At 30.6% G+C, this 23,025-nt stretch overlaps 1 protein-coding gene across 1 annotated transcript in view; it reads right to left on the bottom strand.

The window, feature by feature from the left end:
- Positions 1 to 17,389, bottom strand: part of Tmlh (Trimethyllysine hydroxylase) — a 29,520-nt gene extending 12,131 nt beyond the window's left edge. The window contains exons 1-4 of the mRNA XM_088227174.1: positions 17,285 to 17,389; positions 15,652 to 15,754; positions 14,211 to 14,326; positions 11,900 to 12,120 (exon numbers count right to left, since the gene is read on the bottom strand). Coding sequence (XP_088083300.1) covers positions 11,900 to 12,120; positions 14,211 to 14,326; positions 15,652 to 15,754; positions 17,285 to 17,306 — 462 coding nt within the window. The 5' untranslated portion in view covers positions 17,307 to 17,389. The remainder of the gene's footprint in view (positions 1 to 11,899; positions 12,121 to 14,210; positions 14,327 to 15,651; positions 15,755 to 17,284) is intronic.
- Positions 17,390 to 23,025: the final 5,636 nt, after the last annotated feature.

The raw sequence follows: 23,025 nt of genomic DNA, 5'->3' as shown, positions 1-23,025 counted from the left end.
ACGGTAATATTGTATATGGTGAGCATGCAAAGAAAACTAGCTAAATCATAATTCTTGTTTTTTGGCAAGTCAAGATTTAAGTTTTTACGTCGTCACAAACTAATAGTTTTGCTATTTGGTAAACTTTTGATTTAAAGTTCCTTTTATTCTACATAAACAGATAACTAGCAATGCATTGGGAAAGATTATCATTCCTCAACCTCTTAAATTCTTTTCTTCCAATTTTATTAAAAATACGAAAGATAAAACAAATAAATTAGATACATCAGGGCTGTACAAACTTCCTTGCTATGCTTGTAGAACTTTTCATGTCGGAAAAACATCGCGTTCATTTAAAATTAGAATAAGAAAATACATAGATGTATCAAAAATAATAATTTTTAGGAATTTTTTGACCATATTTTGATAAATAACCACCACATCTTTAATTTTAAAGACGGAATCGAAATATTGCATTCAAATAATAAAACAAATTAACTAATTAATTTATCATTACTTATCGACAGCCACTAATCTGTTAAATGTTTCTTTTATATATTATTTATATTTAGTTATTAAATAACCCAGAAGAGGGCAACGTGTTGTAGCCAAAACTGGTCGGTTACGTAAATAAAAAATTGTTTGAAAAACAAAGTTTTTTCTTTAATCTCTCAAAAATATTTTTTTAAATTTTATTTTTATTATTTTTTCACGCCCATAAGGCTTTTACATACATGAAAGTTATACAAAATATAAGTATATAAACAACATTAAATTTAAAAAATACAATATAAAGCAACAAAAGATGAACAGTGTTTCGAAGTAAAGTTGGTATAAAAAAAGAAGATGAGTACATAAACAACATAGATTTAAAAATAAAAATAAAATACAAAGAAATAAAATATAGGAACAGCGTTAAGAAGTATAGTTGGTATAAAAATAAAAAGATGAGTGTATTAACAACACAAATTTAAAAAAAATACAATATAAAGTAATAAAATATAGAACTGTGTTTAAAAGTTAAGTTGGTTTTAAAAAAAGTTAAAACAATATATATACATATTTCTATTTTTTTTAATTCTTTTTTTTTAATAAGCTAAAGAAATACAGTTAAAGGTTTAAAGCAGCTAGGTACATAATGTTATAAAATACAATATGAACAGAATATTAAGTTCTATTTGATAAGGAACATATACATTGATATTTAAAATTTACAAGACTCACGCTAAAGACATCGATGTTGTTAGCATATTGGTATATAACAATGATCCACAAAGTTAGTGCTACAAATATAAAATAATTAGCAATGTATTGTTCTAGTATGGAAGAATTTTGATTTTGTCAATATTCCCTGTAGCAGATACACCAACTTAATATCCGATTTAGTAGTAATCGATTTTGTAAAAAAAAAAAAATATATTTTTTTTAGTAAAAGATAACACCCAGCACTAAAACTACTGTCATCTTTTGCTTAATGTAATACGATGTTACAACACCGTCTCTCGAGGAATTTTTAGCACAGTTTTTAAGAGTTAATGAATGCAGAAACCTACAGAAATTTAACTGCTTACTGCTTTAAAGTGATAAAAATAATCGATTTTGACAGTATTAAAAATATTCCTCAAATTTTCATTATGGATAAGTAATTTGACAAAGCGTTTCAAGTATTTTGACAAAACCCGAGTGTAATTCAAGTCCGGATCTTCCCCTCTCCAAGAATTTGTTCGGTATGCCAACAACATATCCTTGGAATCGCAAAATACGGCGTGGGTGACTCAATGACCCTTAAAACAAAATTTCATCCTCTAAATATCAAAGCTTATGTTCTGGTCAATTTATCTCCACTTCTTTTTGATCTTATTTATTTTTGACTATATTTGAATTCTTTTGTGAACAGAATTCCGCTTTGCCCACTGTCTATAAAGGTAGTTCTATTGTCTATGCGAGATTTCTGAGGCTTTATTTGCTAACTGTAATAAATGCATTGGTAAGGAATTAAACAGAGTACAACATTATTGTGTACTTGTACCTACAAAACATAAATACTATTTATTACATAACATGAATATAAGTTTATCTTTTTATGAAGCTGTTTTGTCTGCCTCATGAAGAAAGGCCCCGGGTTTCCCGATATGATTAAAAAGGCTTTTTTTTACATTGGAATGTTTTATAAAAATAATCTCAAAGATAAGAGTTCGGTGTACCAATGCAGTGCCCTATGCGCCATTAGGTGCGGAAAGGAAATTATGATTGATTTATTTTTAATTAATTAATTTATTTTTTTCACATTTTAGATAAAAATAAATAATAAAAACAATATGACCTCACTGTTACCTACCCGTGTCAAGAAAATTTTACTTTGCACTTTTTTTATATTTTCTCATGTGTGAGAGTAAACAACGAAGACTTTATATGCAGAGAGTTATTACAAAATGTTAAGACAGTTTTAAATGCCAAGTATTTATTTTTATATTTTATTTCTATACACCTATACTATTTATATTATAAAACGCAAAACAAAAGAACAAAAACGTAACACACATAAAAATAACATCAATATATGTAAAATAACATATTATTACATCAATTTGTTTTTGCTAAAAAAATGACAATTTATTTATATGAAGAATCCTCTCTAATCGAGTATTTGAATGTTTACTTACATACTTAAATAAGTACTTATTTCTAGCATTGCCAAAACTTTGGAAAGACTTGAAATAGTTTTAAAACTTTATTCGAATATTATCTTTTATTGCATAAATTTGTTATTATTTTGCAAAACAAAAAAGAACGAATCGTTGCTAAATAAAATCTATTGTGTCTCCATCGTAGACAGAGTTACTACCAAAACGATAGAATATTCTACGACATGGTTTGCATTAGGTAAACGACACGAAAGATTGTAAAACGCATCGGTGAGCATAAGAGAATTTACAAGAACGGCATCCGAATAAAGATTCAATAAACCTCATAAATATTATCGAAACGGGACACCTGTTTGTCTTAAATTTTGGAGTAGTAAGAAAAAGTTAAGGTAAAACTTTAGTAGGATGTGTGGTCGGAGAGCGATTTGATGAATAGGCATTTGAATACAGTTTTTCTGTCACTCATTTTTAGGTGCCTCCCCGAATATTGTGCAAAAAAAGATAACTACATGATGCCAATCTAAAATAAACAAACTCGAGGTTTCGTATTTCCGTCCGCAACCCAAAACTGAACCGATTTATTCGAATAATCAGAAAAGTATTGTGAGTATAAGAAAGAAATTTATTTTACATGTTACAGATAAATCTAAAAGATTTTAAGGGTCTTTGGATGGTCCTAGCTCTTATAAAAGACAATTTATCAACAAACAAAAAAACGAATAGGAACACGCCAATAGTGTATATAAAAAAGAATTGCAAAGTGCCATAATCCAGGTTGAAAATACGGTAAAACGTTTATATGAATTAAAGTCAGACTGCGTATCTTCTTAAATGTTTAAAAAACATTCGGGGATTTTTCAGTAGGAAAACTTAAAAAACTTTTGATCGCTAACCGAATTTGATATTTCCAAAATATCAAGTAGAAATATTAATATATCTAAGACATTTTTACGAAATCTTTATGCTATAAGGTAAACAGTCATTCAGAAAAATGAATAAAATAATAACGTAGAAGGGGCATTGAATCTGAATCCCTTTTCACAACCCTAGAATTCGGAAGATTTCTATGGATTCAACTTTGTCTATGTACCTTAACACGACATACAGTCGAATAAGAATATTTTCAACCCTTTGTATTTGAAAACATTTGCCCTACGATATTTTTTATAAGTCTAGAAAAACTATGAATTATTCTTGTGTAAAAATACTTTTAATGAGTTAATGTTTCGTTTGATTGGTATCGTATATGGTAGCTAAAACTAAGAAAGCTTTGTATGGGTAAACGAAATTTTGAAAAAATCACGCGAATAGAGGGTTATCAAATCCCGAATTTTCCTTATGCGATGTTATTTACATGATTCCAGGTGGTTTATTACACAACTTGGGACTTAAATCCTTTTCCAACTAGAGTTGTTTTAAAATTACATGAACCATAAAAATTATTTGCAAAGTCGGTACTGAACTAATTTACTTGTAGCCCTTCTAAAATGTATGGAGTGAATCTTTTTTGGAAAAACTGTTTTTTTGGTTTCATTGGATTCACTGCGAGCAAACTTTATTTATTTATATATATGCCCAATGGGCAATTTTATGAACCCATTTATACATATAAAATGATTATAAAAGAATTAGAAAGACTCAATGGTTTATAGTAGACTTTGTGGGAGTGGAAACGGGAGAGAGGTGTTTATAATTGAATTTGATTCAGTGATCGTTTGAAAGAAGACAACTTGTTATCAAAGAAATCAAGACTGGTATGTTTGTTGGCAGACCTAAGAATTCTGGGCATAGGGATATCGGTATGAAAGAGTTAGTTTTGTCTGAGGTTTCTAGTTGGGATATTTAATTTTATTGAGCCCAGTAGTTCAGGCGCATCAAAGAGTGAGTTGAGAATTTATATAGGACTATAAGGTCAGATTTATTTCGACGGTCTTGAAGAGAAGATATATTCGAGGTAGTTTATACTGTAAATAAACTGCCGTGTTTGCGTCTTTCGAAATTCTGTGATCCGAGGGAGCTGTTTTCACCAGAATTAAAATGTAATTATGTAGATTTAATTTTGTTTGTAAACGTGTATAAATAAACAAACAATAATAATTAATATGAAATGTGTTTATTGAGCTGAGAACTTTTTAAAAATTATTTTCATATTAATGGGTTTTTTTATATATCGCACAGTTATTTTGAAACAACGCTAAATAATATGCTGAAAAAAATATTAAATAATAAAATACATGTATTTTAAATCGAGAGATGTTTGTTTGATGTGTATAGTGTTTAATACATTATAATACACTAGCTAAACCCGGCCACGCTTCGCTGAGGTTTTGTCTGATATTAATTATTAGGGGAGTAAATAAAAACAGTCGAGCAACTATACATTTACTAAAAAAACACATTGCTAAATATCTTTATTTGCGTTGCTGTGACTATGTTGTAGAATACAATGAAAGAAAATTGTAACTTCGGCTAAAACTGATAAAATGGCAGCACTGTGTAAAACTGTCGTTCAGTACTTGTTAATTATGACAAAATATGAATCAATTTGAAACGAATAGAATTTTTTGTTTTCGTTAGAACTTCTGAATAAATAGTGTAAAGAAACAATGTTTTATTTCGTCCAAATGCTTGCAGACTGGCTGGATTTCCTCCCTAGGGAGTTGTTCATATTTAAATTTATTTCAACAGAGAGGGAAAACATTTTTGAGAAGGGAATATGGAAGTCTAGGCATTTACCGGGCTTATGACCTGTCATTGGCTGGTTTAAGTGGCCACTTTGTTGTTTTTTTTTTATTTTAAAAAAGTTTGTATTTTAACGTTTACAAACATCAATTATTTTTTACGATTTCTGAATTTCTACATATTTTTAATGGATTTTTGGTTTCGAATTAAATGTCAAAGTCACGTCGAAACCCGGTTGCCGGTTAAAAAATGACTGGTTTATGTAGGGCATGAGTTGAGTGTCATAATTTTATGAGGCTCAGGGTAAAACGGGGTCTTACTTTTCTTCATCAACCCGTATTTTCTCCATGGATTTTGGAATGGTGAATGTTACACAGTGTGTAAAGTGGCCACTTAAATCAGCCGATGACAGGTCATAAGCCCTGTAAATGCCTAGATTTCCATATTCCCTTTTCTAAAATGTTATTCTTCTCTGATGTAATATCCTTATTGAGAATGTTTATAAATAGCTCAAAAAAGGCAAAAATAAATAACGTGTGTCATTCCTTACGAAAAAACGTTTGCTGAACCAGCTTATATAAGGGAAGCCAACGTTCGGAAATATGAATAATTTTTAGTTTTGGAATTCAATCATAAACAAGTACCTACTTATGAATTAAAAGGATTTTTCCTTTTATCCGAACAGTTTTTACACACCTTCAAGACACAATCAGGCATTTTACTTTTTATTTATTTTGGTTTTGAATTGAATGTCAAACTCACGTCAAAACACGGCTGGCGATTAAAAAAAAAACTAAATTCGGGTTGGGCATGAGTTAAGCGTAATAATTTTAGAAAGTTCAGGGTAAATCGCGCTCTGAATTTTCTTCATTAACACGAATTCCCGTATTTTCTTCCTGGATTATGGCACCAGAGCATTGATTTTTGCACAATTTTAATTTGAGCACAACAAAGACTCTAAGCCAATCACTTGAGGAGATAAAATGAAAAATAAACCCTTATATTTTATAAATAGCTCAAAAAAGTCAAAAATAAATTTACGAAAAAACGTTTACTTATTTACGAAAAAAACGTTTGCTGAATCAGCTTATATACCCATGCAGGCAAACAAACGTTCGGAAGTATTAATAATGTTTGGTTTTGGGATTCAATAATCAACAACTACCTACGTACCTACATAGCAATAAAACGTATTTTTCTTTTATCCGAACAGTTTTTGCACACTTTTACGACCCAATCAGGCATTTTAATTAATTATAGTTAATTTATTCAAGAATGATTAAATTTGCGTTTGGCATGGGTTGAGTGTCATAATTTCAGAGGGCTCAGGGTAAATCGCGCTCTGACTTTTCTTCATTAACCGTGTTCCTATATTTTCTTCCTGGATTATGGCACTAGAGCAGTTATTTTTGCACAATTTTGATTTGAGCACGACTAGGACTCTTAGCCATTCACATGAGGAGATAAAGCGAAAAACTAACCCTTATTACGAATATTTAAATAGCTTTAAAAAGTGGAAAAAACGTTTGTTCAACCAGCTAATAGCAGGCAAGCCAACGTTCCGGCAGGACAACGTCTTTCGAGTCCGCCAGTATGTTATAAACATTAAGGTTCCGTATGTTTGATACCGCAAATCTCAGAAAGTAATCAATGGATTTACTCAATTTTTTTACAGAACATTACATTTTAGGAGAAGAGCATTTCTTTATACTTTTTATTCGGAAGTTTCAACGGAAATGGAAACGAAACATGCTATGCGTATTTAATTAACTCACAATTTGTCATAATTAATAAGTACTAAATGACAATTCTACACAGTGCTTCCATTTTATAAATTTTAGCCAAAGTAACTTTCTTTCCTCATGTTCTACAGCATAGGCACAGCAACACAAATAAAGATATCCAATTAAGCAATGTGTTTTCTCGGTAAATGCATAGTTGCTAGACTTTTTTATTTACTCCCCTAACAATTAATATCAGACAAAGCCTAAGCGAAGCGTGGCCGGGTTCAGCTAGTAATATATAAATAAATTAGTATGTGGTCATTTTCTAGGTGTATGTCAATATAGAATCGTATCAATTTAAAATACATAATGTATGGTTGTTAGGTTTATAACCCAACCAGGTATTATGAATAATAAAGTCTAGATTAACATTCAACTTACTCATTAATTCAGTGGAGGGTTTTAATTGTCCAAATAATGAAGATGCGACTCAATTTAAATAATATATATTAAATATTTATGGTTTTATAATATATTCATGGTGAATATTTCCGGGTTATATCAAATTATTTGTAACAAAAAATATTCAGAATGTTTTTAAATAATGCCAGTAAAAAGTTTTGACTAAATGGTAACTTTTTTCGTTTGGATAAGAAAGTATTAAAAATTGTGGGAAAGAAAAAAATTGAGTTAACACAAATGATATGAATTAATTGTTTAAAGTATAATATTTCATTATTGTATATAAAGAGTAACTAAAGAGTATTTTTCAGAAACGGGGATAGAAAATTGCTTTTACGTTTTTAAGTTTCCGATATGAAATTATTTATGCCCTTTTCATATCACAATATAAGTTGAAATATTTTGTACCGCAAGAACAAGTAGATTCAGTGCGGCCTGTTCCAAGCTTGTCAGTTCCCCTAACTCCTGATTAATGGTTCAAACAATGAGCCAATTATAAAGCTGAAAGGCAACAAGGAATAGGAAATACGAGTGTTTTCCATATCACGACAATATTGTTAGTAACCGCGTCTTGAATTGGATTTCGAAATAATTAAATACACATCTCAAAAGGGGTTGATGGATTGTTAGGTTAGTGTATTTGATTAATTGAAATGAGTTCTTTAACCTACTTAAATAATGGAATTATTCAAAAGTTATGTTTAGGTATATTTTTTTTTTGTAAAGCCACATAAAACTACAACGGTCTATTATAAAACAATTGGTGTCACAAATTTACGGGCCAGAAGGAGTGCTGCCTTGCTTATGACGACCTTTAAACTTCTGAAAGGATTAATTTATAACCCAAACATTTTGGAGCGCACAAAATTAAATGTACCGAGCAACTATTTACGAGGTAGGCAACACAGACCATTCGTTTTTCCTGAATGTGGGACAAATTTACCGATGATGATGCCTGTGGGGAGAATGATTGGTCTGTTGAACAGCCTACCTAAAGAGGTGGATCTTTTCCATGCTAGGATTACGAGTTTTAGACTCTTCTTCTTCTTATCGTTTCTCTCCCCGATGGAGGTTGGATATCATCGTAGAAATTCTCACTTTGTTGGCAGCTCCCTGAAGAAGGACGGAATGCTGCAATGGAACCTGTCACGCAAGTTCTTTAGACAAGAGATGCGCTTTTTACTTGCACTTGGTCTTCCTTCAATCCTTCTCCGTAAAATGACTTGTAAAATGTTATATTTTTCGCCTCTCATCACTCGCCCAAAGAACTAAAGTTTTATTTTTTTTATGGTCTTCAGTACTTCTTATTTTAATCAATTTCCATCCTTCGGAGAACGTCATCGTTTCGGACTCTGTCCACTTAGGAGATTTTTAATATCCTTCTGTAGCACCACATTTCAAAGGCTTCGATATTTTTTGAAGTGTTTTGGGCAAGTGTCCACGTTTTGACGCCGTAAAAAAGTACTGAGAAAACGTAACATCGTACAATGCGCATTCAGAGGTCTAAATTATAGGTCTCGCATCCTAAAAAAGCAGTCTTGAGCCATCTCTATTCTGACTTTGATCTCTTGTGAGCGATCCCATTTACCATTCAGCCTGCATCCTAAATATTTATTTTGATGGACTTGCTTAATAACCTGCGCTCCAAGTTTTAAAGTCATTGGAAAAGTTTGTGGCTTTTTTCGAATAACCATACATTTGAAATTTTCATACATGCCGTAGCGTGTTTAGACTCTAAAACTGGTAACATAATGACGTGTATTAGTGACTTATTCATCGTTCTTTACTATTGTTTTTATGGACTATATGTTGGACCTTATTAATCTATTGTGCATTTTTAAAAACATGTTTTTGTAATTACCTAATTATATTATATGTATATTTTAATTGGCAGTCGTGCTTTATTGTACATTTAAGTTAAATAAATAAATAGAATAGGCATCGTGTGCTATGCAGTTGGTTGCTGGTCTCACCTATGCGAATTGCAAAATTTTAGGCAAATGATTTTAACTTGACAAAAGAAACTACTCTTGGGACGCGATTATGATGGGAATCTAAGAACTTTATACCTTCACCACTCGAGCGATTACGACGATACACCACCGACCCCCCCACCATCAAGTTTTGGGTAGGTACATCGATATGTAAAAAGGGGAAGCGTACGTCACGGTACACATATTTACGCACTTAAGTGACAGAGCTTCATTATGACGTCATAGTTGAATATAAATTCTCCCGAGCGATTACGAAAATACACTACCGATGCCCCTACCATCACGTTTTGATGTAAGTACATCGGTTTGTACCGACGGTTCTAGTACTCCTCGATACGAATATCTACTAAATTTGTTCCGCCGAGCAATTTTTCTTTTAATTACGATTTATTTAAATTTTTTATAGTTTTGAGGTTGCCACTTTTTTCTGAAAAATTCTATTAAAATATGAGTGTGAAATAAGTTAATTTTGAAGTCGAATTGAATTCTCACATAACTGCCAGTTTTGAAAACAAACGCCTAGATGCGTTGTTAGATTCGTAAAACGTTGCCACTATTAAAAATAAATTTAGTTATTTTACTGTTTCCACCTGCTCGCGGCACTGGGTCCGTATTTTAATAGGAAGTTAAAATTTATCTTCAATTTTTACTACAAAGTAAAATTGTTATCTTTATGAAAAGTATAATAATATTTTTTTTCTAAACATGTTCAATTACAGGTAACTAATAAAGATACTCCACATATTTTCGTACATAAATATTGAGTTAAGTTTATACCGCCACGATATGTAGCGATGAAGATAGTGTTTATATTCTCAGAGCATGTAGGACATGCTCGACGGATGCATTCTCGGTTCGAACGGGCTTGTTCCCTTGGACCCGAAGGTCGAGCGACGATTCACGAATTTTCACCTTAAAAGAAAGCGTTCCTCTGTGATTGCTGGCGTCCGACTACACCCAACTGAAAGAATATCTCCAATGGATATTTTAAAAAATGTCCAAAAACCTTTCTTGATGCTCGGCAATCGCGATGGGAATTTTCTCCTTTGGGGAGAGTAAAAGGTCTTAGTTAGATAGTCTATTAATTTTATTTTATTTTAAACCCCTGAACTTCTTAATTAGAACGTTTACTAGCCATATAATATGTTTTCTTTAATAATTTATACCACACTGATGGAACATGTTATGTAAAATCTCTTAATATTACAAAAAATAAATGTGCTTATGTTAAACAGTTTTGCCACAAGATACGAACAGAACGGTTTTCAGTTGATCTCGCATTAACGTTTCTGAAAAACCTATCAGTTTTTATTTTATTCATAAACTAAAAAATATTCATTAATTATAACAATCTTGTTTTTATAATCAAAGAAATTTTAATCAAAACCAATTCAATTTATTAATTACGTTACATTACATTTTTATTTCAGAACAAGGATACGTTATTATGAATGTCATCTATGAATCAATTGGTAAAAGAATATAGAAAAGTAGGCGGTGTAAAGCATATTTTTATTTTATCTTCATAGATGTCAGTAATTCAGAAAATTATTTGAGTATCATCACATCAGTCATAGAAAAAATATATAATATATTGTAATGAAAATGTGGGTCACTGCTCAACAAGGGCCTAACTACGGCTTTCAAACTTGGCAAAACAAAAAATAGCTTATCTTATTTTTGTTTTGTATACCACTTTGTGAAAAGGACCCAAATTTAATTGTTATGGTATTTGTTACAATTAATATACTGTAAAGTTTCCGCAAACAGAGTTTTGTAAAATTTGCCTTGAAAATAAACGTCAAAATGGCATTTTTCAATAAAAAATTATAAGAGCGCTCGCTATCTATGAATAATTAATTATTTTCATATTTTCGTTTACTTAAATGAGAAATACGCGTTTAAATAATACCGTTATTTTGGTCACGCGGGCATTTTTTATCTCTTCTAACTAAACATAGAAGACTCATTATGTGTGTTGATGGTAGTTACGCCTGTCTAAATACGAGTATGTCAGTAAATTGTTTTAATACTATTTTTGTAATTTTTACGATATTTTTATATAATTTGTTTTTCTTTTATAAAATTAGTTGTAAACACACAATTTTTATATATTTGTGGACTATTTATTTATTTTATTATTTCATTAAATTCATATTTCGTACATTGCCTATTTTTTTAACAAACTTTATTATTTGGTTATGCATTACAATGTATTCAATTAAAAACTGATATAATTTTGGAATATGGATATTGTGTTTTTTGTACAATTCAAGTTTCTTTTATTTTTATATTCTATATGCATTTTAAGTAAAAATTATTTTAACTGTTTTTTCCCCCAAATAAATGAAATCAAAAATTCGAAAAATATTAAATAATATACAAAGAAAGACAATATTATAAAGATACTTACATTATCGACGAAGGCGCATCCATACTCGACAAGCGATTTGAGAAAAACTTTAAGCGTTTCAGTTGACTTGAGAAAATCATCCCTTTTCACGTATGCAACGTGGTTTGCAATATCTTTCCCAGTCCACAGTTTCCTACTCACAATACTCCTTTTTTTCCAGTTTTCTGGCCAACATTCCCACAAAAATTCAGCTTTATATTCCGACACATGATTGTCGTCCCCTAAAACAACAAAATATATTTGAAATATTGTAATGCATTTAAATATAAAATTTATTCACATCAAAATTTATTTCCTGAATAAAATATATTACATAGGTCAATCGTGACATTTAAAAAAATAAACATATATACTATATGCATGTGTTGTTTCAAAATTGCTTAACACTTTGAGTACCGGCCGAATACACATAGAATTTACCCTGTACCCGGCCCATTTTTGTGAACTTTCATGCTTTGTGAAGGGTTTCAAAAGTGTCATAATTTTAAAATACTAGGTTAAATCAATTGAAACTTCTCAGATTTATTTGAAATAATTAAATAAGCAATTTTGTACGATGGTTTTGCCAGCATTGGCGTTTATGGAGAGCCACATTGCGCATTGCAATGTTCGCACATATACAGGGCCTAACTCCTTTTTTTGTGCTTTGTATCCCGGAGCCGTGTAAAGACGTGATAATAAAAACCATGCGTTGTGTCCCGGGTCCGTGTTTTTACGGGGTTTACCAGTTGTCTAAAAAGGTGCATTTAATTGATATCTAGTGACTTTAATTAGTACTTTTTTGCGTGAAAACCACGTGAAAACACAGGACCGGGACACAACGCATGGTTATAAAATCACGTGTTTACACGGCTCCGGGATACAAAGTGTTAAAAAATCGAAATGAATTATTTTTATATGAATGATTAAATTATTTCAATAAATATCAAGAATAACTGTTAACTATTTATAACATTCAATATCAATCTTTATCAATGAAACATTTTGAAAGTTGAACATGAATATTTTAAGGATTTCAATTTCTTTCATTTTCTTCACGTAACTCATTGTATAATTTTAAACCCTGGTATAATGAATTTTGAGACTGCTTCTTCCTCGATGGTAATAATTTGTTTTTTATCTCTAATTTCATACTCGCATACGAGGTGTGTTCAGAAAATAACGGGAATTTTTTAATTTCTCAGGTTTGAAGAGTCTTATTGTCAATTTTTTTATTACGTTTATATGCATGCCCCTGAAGAATGCTAAAAATTTCAGCTGTGTTTTAGCCGCTAAGATTAGATGTGTTTTTATGAGCTCGGTGATTTTTGTTTGTTAAAAAATGGATCAAAGAATTTGTTTAAAACTTTGTGTAAAAAAATAATTAAAGCGTGACGAAGTATGTCAAATGTTAACAAAGATCTATGGTAAGTCTGCTATGAGTAAAATAAGAGTTTAAGAGTGGTATAAGCGTTTCCAAGATGGCAGTGAGGATGTTGAAGATGCTGAACGGCCCGGACGCCCCAGCACATCAACAATCGAGGAAAACGTGGAAAAGGGGAATGAAATGGTTGTGAAAGATTACCGAATCACAACCAATGAAGTCAGCAATGATACAAAATTACTGAAACGTATTATAACAGATGACAAAACATAGATTTACGGAAATGATCTTGAAACTAAGGCTCTGGATTCTAGCATTCTGAATCGCCAAAACCGAAAAAGGCTCGACAAGTGCGGTCGACGTGAAGGTGATGTTCACCGTGTTCTTCGATTTTAAAGGCAGTTTTTATCATGATTTCTTACCACAAGGTCAAACGGTTATTCAGGAGTACTACCTTCAAGTTAAACGCCGTTTGCGTGAAGCAATCCGAAAAAAACGCCCGGATTTGTGGCAAAACAATTCGTGGCTTTTGCACCATGATAATACACCTGCTAACACTTCATTGCTAGTTTGTGAATTTTTGGCCAAAAACAAACTGTAACGATGCCCCAGCCTCCATAAAGAGAACCTTAAAAGGCCGTCGTTTTACAAGCATATATGACATTAAAAGCGCATCGCTGAAAGAGCTACAGGCTATCCGAAAGATCGAGTTTAAGAAATGTTTTAAGGATTGGAAGAAGTGCTGGTACAAGTGTTCAATATCTAATGCGAACTATTTTGAAGGCCATAGATGAATAAATCTTTTATTTTCAAAAAACTTTTTTTTTTCTCTAAACACACTTGTATATGGTTAAATTGGTTATACAAAAAATAAAGGCAATGTTCCATTTTAATCGAGTTTTTTTTGTATAATATATTTTAAAAGAATTAAGTATGGTTTTAACTTACATTTAATATTTAAAACATCATTTTTGGCAGATATTTCTTTGGGAACCACTTCTTCGGGTAGATCAAGAATGTGGTTAATTCTTTGAAAAGTTGTATAATTGTAACACCCCTTACACCTAAGAAGAAAAAAAAGGTATTCTTTGTGAAACACAAATAATTCGTATGTTCCATTACCAGCACAAAGGTAACATTTTATTCAAAAATATGAAAGAGGCATTGATAAAAGTTAGAGTTGGTAATTAATAATGTAAAAATAAAAATTAGAGCGTTAGAATGGGGGTAGATTTGAGTTCGCCTGAATAATATTGTAATGTTGATAATGTATTAAAATATGTAAAAGAAATAGTGTTATGGTCAGCGCGTTTGCCGACCATGCAGGAGGTCTCAGGTCCGATTCCCGACATGGTCGACATGAAATATTTATTTTAAAGGGTGTTTACACTAAAATATTTCATAACCCCTGCACTGGAATCTAAAGCGTAAGACTGATCATCTTACCTTCATGTAACAAAAATGATCAAGATACACTGTGATTGGTGTACCGATGCAGTGCCCGATGCCAACTAGAATACTGTACTCCTATTTGGTCACCTTACTATAATGTAAATAGTAATTAACTAGAAAGGGTCCAACAATTTTTTTTAAGCAGGTCGACTACCGGTTAAACATTAACTTTTCTAATCATGCTGAAAGTATGCAGTATCATGGAATAAACTCTCTTAAAAATCGAAGAATAATGTTAGACCAGTCATTTTTATTCAAATTAATAAATAATAAAATTGATTCTCTAAACCTGCTTGAAAGACTTCCATTCCGTGTGCCATCTAGACCGACAAGACAAAATCTTCTGTTTTACACTGAAAACGCGTCAACAAACAATTTTAAACAATCTACAATACCTAGAATATGCGACCAATATAACAATATATTTACCGAGGCTGATATTTTTTGTGACAATGTATGTAAATTTAGGACAAAAATTATAGAAATTTTGAGAAAGGCAGATATTTAACTTAATTATTATTTACATATTTTTTCATTTCGTTTCTTTTACATTTATTATTTTGAACATTATTTTAATTATTGTATTAAGTGTAAACATTTTTTTTGGTGTGTGCATGAGTTTCTTACACCAATATACAACGAAATTGGCAATATATGTGTACCTAATAAAATAAATAAATAAAATGCAACATTTGGTGCGGAACTGGAATGATGACGATGATTAAAATACTATAAAATTTAATAAATCCATGAAATTAATAAAAACATATTACTTATTAATGAATAAAAAAATTTCTCCGTACGATTTTTTCAATTGGATTGGGTGTTTAAATTTATTTCATAGTTTTATTTGACAAATTAGTATATTTGTATATCTTAGCTGAAAAAACAGTACTAATTTAGTTATAAATAAAAGAAATATCAACAAAAAAATTACCTGCAATTATCGCGTAGCCAGAAAAATCCATATTTGATTTCAATGTCTCTACTTAACTTTATAAAAACAGATTTATCCACCACTTTCACTGATTCCACGAATTCTGAAATTAATCATAGCAATTTTATTGTGATACAAATAATATATTATAATTTTTTTTTTATTATTTTTTTTTTTTTTTGCACCACAACAGGCCAGGAGACCCAATTACAGTGGTGAATTACATCACAGAACACCCAGGCTTGAGAAAAATCACATTTTAATTTTTGTGTTCTCACCGGGAATTGAACCCGGAACCATCCGTGCGTGAGTCAAGCGTCTTGACCACTACACCACGGAGGCCGCCTTTGACCTTTCCCTTAATGTCCCAAAAATATCCGCGCGTTACGGTGCTGTGTAGTCATTACACATTTTATTTATTTGATTTTATTTTCTAAGGTATTTTAACAAAGATACATGCTGGAAAACATACAATATAAAGTGATTCATCGATACAATTTCCCATGCATGTTATATCAATCTTCAATTACAGAATTACACAAAATAAAAAGAAAAAAAGAGAGATTTTAGATCGGAAAAATTTAATTGTCAAATAATAAGGCAATTGCTTCAATTATTTATAGTTAAAATCAAAGGTGAAAATATTTGCAATCTAGTTGCTAAAAACATGACAAAATCATTAGCTTACGCTCGCAGCGCGGGCGAGAGCACTACCCCTAATGAAAGTAGAGAGCTACTAATGGGCGTCTAGGAGAAGTAATAGAAACTTTGCTGTTCGCGCGTGTGACCTGTGAAATTGTCTCTCTCACTCCTGAATATACCTGTATTATCGAGAATGAGACATAAAGAGTATTTAAGATAATTTTATAAAAGGATTACTATTTTACTACGTACGCAATATGCGACACGTTGGTAAATTGTATCGATTGTATTGATGATTTATCTCCATTTTTTTATTAAATACCTTCTCTGTTCCAATGAGCATTTTTATTAAATAAAAAAATGTTTGAACCAATTCGTAAATGTATAACGGAGGAATACTGAAAATCTTAACCCATAATTTATTATATTTATGGAGATACTAAAGTTATTAGATGAAATGTGTACTAGTGACACACCACCTGAGAGGGAGAGTTAATCGTTAAATTAAAATTAAATAATATCATTAACATTTGCATTATAAATTTAAATGTATTTTACATTAATATTAAGTAATGAAAAAAGTAACTCACAGGCGTTAGGAATTCATTAATGAAACACATTAAAAGTAATAACTCGTAGTAGCACTTGTGTTCCTGTATAATATGTATATATTTTTTACGGTTCACTAATAAGTGCATAGAACCAGAATAAGGCAAATGTTTAGTGTTTGGCAATGATTTATAATTCAGTTTTACTAGCGAATTTAGTTATGGTTTAAATGCGAGATTTCTTAGAGGTTCCTTGTTTTTCCAACTCTCGTCTGAAACCTACGGATCCCGCATTTCAGGAGAGGATCGGAAGAAGGAACCTTACCGACCCGAAATAAATAATAATTATTACACAGCAAAGAAATGTAATAATTTGCCATGAATAAATAAATATTTTTTTATAAGTTTTTCAAAACGTACGAAAATTCAACGAAGGTACTTACGGATATCGTTTTTGGATTGCATTTTGTTTGCAAATTCCTTCAAACGAGTACGCACTGTATATGTTTAAATACAAACTTCTCACTGAGACGAACCATAAAGAAGCACTGGTTTTTATATAAACCATGTTTTACGTGTTCCTAAATTATTAATAATTCGTTATCGCCAATGATTTAAAATTATTGACCCTTGTAATTAGCTAGGCTAATGAATGTTATTAATATTGATCGATTCGTAATTACAGATTTCATAAAAAAATCATAGGAATACTAAAAGTATTTAAAAAAAGTAAAAATCGCAAAAAAATCGATTGTAAAAATTCACTAATTTAATCAAAATTTCAAACATAAAAAACGTTTTGGAAAATAAGGTTTTTTACAAAGTAAGTAAATCACTATTGGTTAGATCTACAAAAAATACATTCAAATACACATAATGTTTAACTGTACGCAATAAACGTGATTTTTTTTGTAAAAAATATTCCAAAACACTCCACGATTTTTGAGCATATTCTAAAATACAGCACCACCTTTATCTCTATGAATATTTTACCCAAAATTACGATTAAGCTAGTTCTATTTTAAATAAATAATACAATAAAAATTAAATTAAATTTAGTTGATTAAAATTTGTACACAAGCATTATTTATTCTCATACGATAGTTAACCGGATTTCATAACAAACTCGTATGATTGAAATAAAAAAAAATAATTGAGGTGGTCATCGCATGATAACGTCTGTAGCGTGATATATTATGACCATATTGATAAGAATTAAATACAAGTTGACCATTACATAAAAATAGGATAAAAAGTGTTTTTTGTGCCACCAGCTTCGAAACGCATTCGTCCAATAATCAGAAATCTATAAATGTAATCAGCAAGTTCAGTGTATTTGTTAATAGACTATTAAACTAATCAAAAAAATATTTTGAAAAATAATCATGTGTCGTATTATCAGCGCACTGATTTTCTAAAGTTTTGTATTTTAAAATTACTTCGCGTGTGACGCCTCAAGTTCTCTTCGCCTTCTTCTTAATGAGTTCTGCTGATTCATCAGTTGACTTACCATAAACCGGAAACCTATCATAACTCTCTTATCATTGGTTGATTCGTATGAGTAGTAGTTTGTTTTTTCTCGTACATTTTAAAGAAACTTCGCAGTACAATTTAATGCTCTAATTTTTACCGCACCTGAGAATATATTTTTTATAGCAAATTTCCCGTTGGGCTGAATTTTCTCATATTCCACATAATAAAAAATCAGTCAAATTTAATTTAAGGAATATTTAAAAACAATAAATAGCAAAATTAAGAAAATGTCATTCATGCAGTTAAATATTTTTAGTTTTTAGAATATGATTTATATACAGGGCGTTCTTTAAACCCTGTCACATCCGAAACCACGATGATCAGTGTGAGCAAGAAGACATGTTGGAACATTAAAATAAATTTTTAGAACTTAAAAATTAAAATATTGAAAAAAACAAATGGTTGCTTACTTCTGCAGGGGAGAGACGAGGAGGGGGAGGGGGGGAGTCTGATACACCATCAACCGTACTGCCATACCCCCCTCGCTTCTCCCCTGCAGAAGTAAGCAACCATTTGTTTTTTTTTTATATTTTATTTTTAAAAATTTTCCTCGTTATAATTTTTCTTTTAAATATGCTAATATGTTTTCATGCCTATACTAATCATTGTGGTTTCAGATGGGACAGGGTTTAAAGAACACCCTGTATAATAAATAGTATATAAATATTGATGTATTTATGCAAAATACGACTTTTGAATTAGAAAATGTTTGAAACTAATGCTTTGTTTCATAAGCTACATTAAATGTATTTTCTTGTCTAAAATTTTCATAAATAATAAATTTGCCTTTGATAATATCGATCCTTATTTGTTAAACAACATCGATCGAGCCTATTTCTTGAACCGCGAAATGTAAACGCTTGGAGGATGTTTATTGTCAGATATGTCAAAATAGAAAGGTCATATTATAATGATATGTAAAAAACAGACGATAAGTGGGTAATGATTACGAAATGAATAAAAATACACTTACCACATAAAATGTATTAAAATATAATTTTATTTCAAATAATGTTATTTATCCGTAATTTTAGCGCAAAATGAGAAGGTAATATTGAACATTTTTTAAATTATTAATTGGTAAATAGTTTATTATTTATACCTCAGGAATTAATTACAAATTGTAAAATTTTACTCAACATACATATTTTTTTATTGAACTTACCGGAAACATTTTTGTACTGGAAGATATTGTGATTGTTTATGCGTTTTTGAGGACCATTTTTTGTAACATTTTTGGTCGATTGTTTTTGCGAATCGTTATTGATACATGGCATAACCACTCTTAAAACTTTTGTAAGTTAAAGTACACCCAATAAAGGATATTTTAAAACTTGGTTTTGTACTTTGTAACGGTAAATTAATGTCATGGGATACAATTGTATTATCAATTCAAAGGTGATAAGAGAATGTTGTAAATTTGGTTACGTATCGGTCGTACCTGTTGGTTTTTACTCCAGTTGGACGACGTTTTAACCTGGTTTAAAAAGTTTTAAGTTATTTTATTTTTGTCGATCCTTCATAATCGAAGATCATGAATCATGATCAAGATCGTACGCTCCCACTAGCTTTTTAATGATTCTCACGCTTACACACATCTGAATACTTACTCCCACACAAATACGCACCGTCTCATCTCTACACTTACAAACACACCCCTTTGTTGTAACTTATTTTAATATGTATGATTTTTATTTAGAAACTTTGCTGGTGTGTCTTTAAATCTTATCATTATAATGTCATTTAGTCATTGTTGACCGTTTGTTTCTATATAATAAATAAAATAAACATTGATAACTTCGATTCTGTCAGTTATATTTCAGTTATCCTTCGATTAGGCTTCGTAGATGGTTTCATTTACCGAGTAATCTTTTGAAGTTCTGTACTGGTATGTCCAGCGTGTTAATGTTCTTTCTCCCCTTTCTTCCTGTTTTACCACCGATCTGCACAAGTCTCTTCAGATTACAAAAAGTTTAATTTAGAAAAAAAGCGGTTACTTCACATAAATAACTTTCACTCAATAATATTCCTCTTTTCCTCGACGTTACACCCCAGGCTGAGATTTGGTTCCTGAATTGGAACTGATCTTCATCAACTCCTATCTTTGTCCATTCTTCTTAAGGTTCCGCTCCTTTCTTCACTACTCTAGTCCTCATTAGCACAATCCTACCATCTTTTCCTTGGTTTATCTCTGGACCGCATCAGTTTGAGTAAACATTTGAATAACACTATTAGTGCCCCAACGTAAGGCATTATTTCCACATCTTCTGCTATCGGGGTCCTTTTTACTTACAGAAGTGTTTAACTGCGTCATTATCTATTAAATTTTCGAGATCAAGTTACTTTTTTTTTGTGAGTTCGATTCAAATTTGATCGTATATTCTAAACGCTTAAAGCCGGTGGCGGCGGTGGTCAGATTAGATCCAGTTTTAAAACTCACGTTTTAACATCATTTAACCATCTTAACTTATTCTGAATCAATAAAAAGATGTGTGGTAATGTTTTATTAACGATTTTGGGAAGGAAAATGAAGTATAAAAATTACTTTACATAATTGATAATTTTCAATCTTGGTCTAATCGGACTCATCTCCACTGGGCATAAGATAAAATTTAACTTACGACCTGTCAATTGCGGGTTTAAGTGACCACTTTATACACTGTGTAACATTCATCCTTTTGTCTATATTTGAACATCCATATTTCTTAAATTTTTCCTTCTTAGACTTCCATATCCCCTTCTTTAAAGCATTCTCCATCTCTGTTGTAATTTTTTAATCTAAATGACTCCCGAGGGGGTGAAATCTGGTTTTTTGTCTACAAACATTTGGACAAACTCAAATATTGTAATAAAATTTAACTATTTAAAATTAAATTTTAAATCTTAATTTTACTAATCATTTAATGATTTTCAACTGTTTTCCTACTTTGGGTTAATCGCCATGTTTCATAAAACAAATGAAAAAAAAAATTTATTAATAAGGCAGACAAACTTATCAGTAATATTAAGAAGCCGTTATATATTTTTTGAAGTATTTTTCAATCGATGGGCTATCCATTATCCGCTTTAGATACCAACTTGCGTTCAGACGATACATTGAACCGGAGAGGCTCAGAAATGATTTACGCCGAGGAGATAAGTTAGCTCTAAAAAAGTAACTGTATTCGAGTTGACTTAAAAAGAGTTTTTTTCAGTGTACATATATTGTTTAGAAAGGTTATTTAATTAGTGCATATATTAATAATAATAAGATATAAGTCAATTCTAGGATGTTCATATATTGTGTTTGTAATATTTTAAGACTAAATATATTTTAAAAAATAAAAAAGAACTAGTGAATGAGTCGGGTATTTGATAATCAGATTGAATTTACGAGTATAATATTTACTATCGATATTTTTTGCATGAAATTATTTGCACCATTACTAATAATCTACGTGTCCCCCTCGTGGTGTAATGGTCAGCGCGTTTGCTTACCATGCAACAGGTCTCGGTTATTTTGATGTATTTAAACATTTCTCTACAAAATTTAAATGGATTTTGAACATACAATTAATTTTTCTAAATCCATTTAATATATTTTTTCGGTAGGTTATCGTAGTATGTGATATTTTCCTATTAATAATGTAAAAGTTCAAGAGTCAGAATGCGTAGATTTGAGTTCCTCTAAATAATATAATAATGTTAATGTAATGTTTATATTTGTTAATGTATTAAAATAAGTGAAAAAAAAGTTTAATGGTCAGCGCGTTTGCCCACCATGCAAGAGGTCTCGGGTCCGATTCCCGGCATGGTTGGCATGAAATATTTTAATATATTTAATTGTGTATTTACAATGGTATATTTCGTAGTCCCAGGACTGGCACCTGAAGCGTAAGACTGATCATCTTACCTTTATGTTACGATAATGATCCAGATATTATATACCAATTCAGCGTCACATGCACCATTAGGTATGGAAAGGATGATGATGATGGTGGTGATGACATATTAAACTAATTATATTGGAGTCGTCTATTTCCAAAACCCGCTATCTACCTTAAGTGGCCAAAGGGAGATAGCGGGTTTTGGAAATAGACGACTCATTTGTCATAAAATCAAAATTTTCAAAGTCTTCAATATTTTAAACATTTTTATCGATAGTCTATATCTCTTGGAGGGTATTTCAATCAACAAGATAAAACAAGACAAGTTCATTTTTTTTTAAATTTATTGCCCAAAAAAAAATATGTTCAAAACTCGTTTATTTATCGTAGCCGCTCCAAATTTAATTTACTTTGTCCCCATTTAGATATTTTTAATATAAAATTTTTGAGACTTAAAAAAAAAAACTTTTTGAAACACTGTAAAATAAAATATTTGTCAGTGTGTAATAAGTTTATGTTCCTTTAATTATGTTTATTTTATTATAATATCAAAATTTTCAATGGGTCAACTATATTATGAAAATCCCTCTCCTCCACTCTTCCACTCTATTTCCTCATCCCTTAACCTTCTTAATGGATTTTTTTCTTTTTCTCATGTCTTATATAATATATTATTTTTCTCTTTACTGTGTAACATGTTCTCTCAATATATTTGTGAAAAACTTTAACTCGATGTATGTACTATTTTTTATATATTGTATTCTTAACAACGGTTGTTTTTCCTT

Source organism: Micrasema longulum, unplaced genomic scaffold (assembly GCF_059751315.1).
Source record: "Micrasema longulum isolate JH-2025_06_02 unplaced genomic scaffold, ASM5975131v1 h1tg000490l, whole genome shotgun sequence".
Taxonomy (NCBI): Eukaryota; Metazoa; Arthropoda; class Insecta; order Trichoptera; family Brachycentridae; genus Micrasema; species Micrasema longulum.
The sequence above is the reverse complement of the archived record's forward strand: the minus strand, read 5'-3'. Positions and strand labels throughout refer to the sequence as shown.